Source organism: Apteryx rowi, unplaced genomic scaffold, assembly GCF_003343035.1.
Source record: "Apteryx rowi isolate R43461 unplaced genomic scaffold, aptRow1 scaffold_1725, whole genome shotgun sequence".
Lineage (NCBI taxonomy): Eukaryota > Metazoa > Chordata > Aves > Apterygiformes > Apterygidae > Apteryx > Apteryx rowi.
In genome coordinates this window covers 2,825-5,788 of record NW_020448003.1, presented here as the reverse complement: position 1 = coordinate 5,788, position 2,964 = coordinate 2,825, and the positions used below count along the sequence as shown (strand labels likewise).

The window sequence follows — 2,964 nt, the reverse complement described above, 5'->3', positions numbered from 1 at the left end:
GGGCACAGCCCGGGGGGGTCCTTTGGGTGCACGGCCCGAGGGTGTGGGGGGGGTCAGACCCTTGGAGGGCTCCTTGGGGTGCACCTATAGGGTGCGCTTGGCCCCCGGGGGCTCCTTGGGGTGCCTGGCCCCACGGGGTGCTCAGTGTCCCAGAGGGCTCCTTGGGGTGCGCCTATAGGGTGTTCTTGGCCCCGGGGGACTCCTTGGGGTGCCCAGCACCATAGGGTGTGCTTGGCCCCCGGGGGCTCCTTGGGGTGCCTGGACCCACAGGGTGCTCGGTGCCCTGGAGGGCTCCTTGGGGTGCGCCTATAGGGTGTTCTTGGCCCTGGGGGGCTCCTTGGGGTGTCCAGTCCCACGGGGCAGTCGGGGTCCTGGAAGGCTCCTTGGGGTGCCCAGCACTATAGGGTGTTCTTGACCCCGGCGGGCTCCTTGGGGTGCCCAGCACCGTGGGGCGCTTGGTGCCCTGGAGAGCTCCTCTGGGTGCCCATCACCGTGGGGTAGGCCCAGCCCGGGGGGGCTCCTCTGGGTGCACGGCCCAAGGTGGGGGGGGGACCAGTCTCTCGGAGGGCTCCTTGGGGTGTGCTTGGCCCCGGGGCGGACTCCTCGGGGTGCCCGGCCTCATGGGGCATCGGTGCCCCAGGGGGCTCCTCGGGGTGCACAACTCCTTGGGGCRCGTGGGGCAGCACCTGGGGGTGGGCGGGGGGCGGCCGGGGGCCGTGACCCCGGGCTGACGCCCCCCCTGTGCCCGCAGGCCAGCGCCTGGCGGCCCTGCTCCTGGCRGCGCTGGCGTGGGTGCCCGGCGGGGCGCCCGCCTGCCCCGCGCTCTGCACCTGCTACGTCTCGCCGCCCACCGTCAGCTGCCAGGCCAACAACTTCTCCGCGGTGCCCGCAGGGCTGCCGCCCGGCGCCCGCCGCCTCTTCCTGCAGAACAACGTCATCAGGGCGCTGCGGGCCGGCACCTTCGGGCCCAGCACCGTCACCCTCTGGCTCTACTCCAACAACATCTCCTCCATCCAGCCGGGCACCTTCCGCCACCTGCCCGCCCTCGAGGAGCTCGACCTGGGCGACAACCCTCACCTCCGGGTCCTGGCGCCYGACACCTTCCACGGTCTCCGGCGCCTCCAGGCCCTGCACCTCTACCGGTGCCAGCTGGCCAGCCTGCCCAGCGCCATCTTCCGCGGCCTCCACAGCCTCCAGTACCTCTACCTGCAGGAGAACGGGCTGCTCTACCTCCAGGTGCGGGCACGGCCGTGGGGCAAGGGTGCTGGGGGCACCCATGGAGCATGCGGTAGAGCTGCCCGTGGGGCTGGGTGCTGAGATCTAAGGGAGCCTCCAGGCTGGGGAGCAGGGTGCACGGGGCAGGGATGCTGGAGGTGGCTGTGGGGCAAGGACGAGGTGGCAGGGGGATGCCCGTGGGGCAGGGTGATGAGGGATGCCCATGGGGCCAGGGCAGGGTGACGGGGTGTGGGGGAGGTCCCCTTTGGGGCAGGTCGCATGGGGCAGGATGATGAGGGATGCCCATGGAGCAAGGGTAAGGTGCCAGGGGGACGTCCATGGGGCAGGGGCAAAATGACAGGGGGACRCCCATGRGGCAGGGTGCACAGGGCAGGGATGCAGGAGGACACCCATGGAGCGGGATGCAGAGGACASCCATGGGGCAGGGTACACAGGGCAGGGATGCAGGGAGACACCCACGGGGCAGGGATGCACAGGGCAGGGATGCAGGAGGACCCCCATGGGGCGGGATGCAGGGAGACACCTGTGGGGCAGGGATGCACAGGGTAGGGATGCAGGGAGACACCCATGAAGTAGGGATGCAGGAGGACACCCATGGGACGAGATGCAGGGAGACACCCATGGGGCAGGGTGCACAGGGCAGGGATGCAGGAGCACCCCCATGGAGTGGGATGCAGAGGACACCCATGGGATGGGATGCAGGTGGACATCCGTGGGGTGGGATGCAGGGAGACACCCATGCGGCAGGGTGCACAGGGTAGGGATGCAGGTGGACGCCCATGAGGTAGGGATGCAGAGGACACCCATGGGGCGGGACGCAGGGACACACCTGCAGGGCAGAGATGCACAGGGCAGGGATGCAGGAGGACACCCATGGGGCGGGACGCAGGGAGACACCTGCGGGGCAGGGATGCACAGGGTAGGGATGCAGGAGGACACCCACGGGGTAGGGATGCAGGAGGACCCCCATGGGGCAGGATGCAGAGGACACGCATGGGCCAGGGTGCACAGGGCAGGGATGCAGGGAGACACCCACAGGGTAGGGATGCAGGAGGACCCCCATGGGGCGGGATGCAGAGGACACCCATGGGCCAGGGTGCACAGGGCAGGGATGCAGGGAGACCCCCATGGGGCGGGACACAAGGAGACCCCCACGGGGCAGGGATGCAGGTGGACCCCCATGGAACGGGATGCAGGAGGACCCCAGTGGAGCAGGATGCAGAGGACCCCCCCGGGGCGGGACGCAGGAGGACACCGGCAGGGCAGGGATGCGCGCGGGACCGGGCCGCAGGGGCGCCCGTGCCCACGGCGCCGCCTCTCTCCCCCCCCCCCCGCCGGCCGCCGCGCAGGACGACCTCTTCGCCGACCTGGCCAACCTGAGCCACCTCTTCCTGCACGGCAACCGGGTGCGGGCGCTGTCGGAGGGCGTCTTCCGAGGCCTGGCCAACCTGGACCGCCTGCTGCTGCACGCCAACCGCTTGGCCGCCGTGCACCAGCGCGCTTTCCGCGGCCTGGCCCGCCTCACCATCCTCTACCTGTTCAACAACAGCCTGGCGGCGTTGCCGGGCGACCCGCTGGCCGCCCTGCCCGCCCTGCAGTTCCTGCGCCTCAACGCCAACCCCTGGGCCTGCGACTGCCGCGCCCGCCCGCTCTGGGCCTGGTTCCGCCGCACGCGCGTCTCCAGCTCGCCCGTGCTCTGCGCCAGCCCCCCGCAGCGCCGCGGCGCCG

At 71.2% G+C, this 2,964-nt stretch overlaps 1 protein-coding gene across 1 annotated transcript in view; it reads right to left on the bottom strand.

Annotated features, from left to right (window-relative positions):
* The window catches only part of SLC43A3 (solute carrier family 43 member 3), a 21,515-nt gene that overhangs the window by 17,130 nt on the left and 1,421 nt on the right, over positions 1-2,964 (bottom strand). The window contains exons 2-3 of the mRNA XM_026060925.1: positions 2,762-2,771; positions 2,518-2,627 (exon numbers count right to left, since the gene is read on the bottom strand). Coding sequence (XP_025916710.1) covers positions 2,518-2,627; positions 2,762-2,771 — 120 coding nt within the window. The remainder of the gene's footprint in view (positions 1-2,517; positions 2,628-2,761; positions 2,772-2,964) is intronic.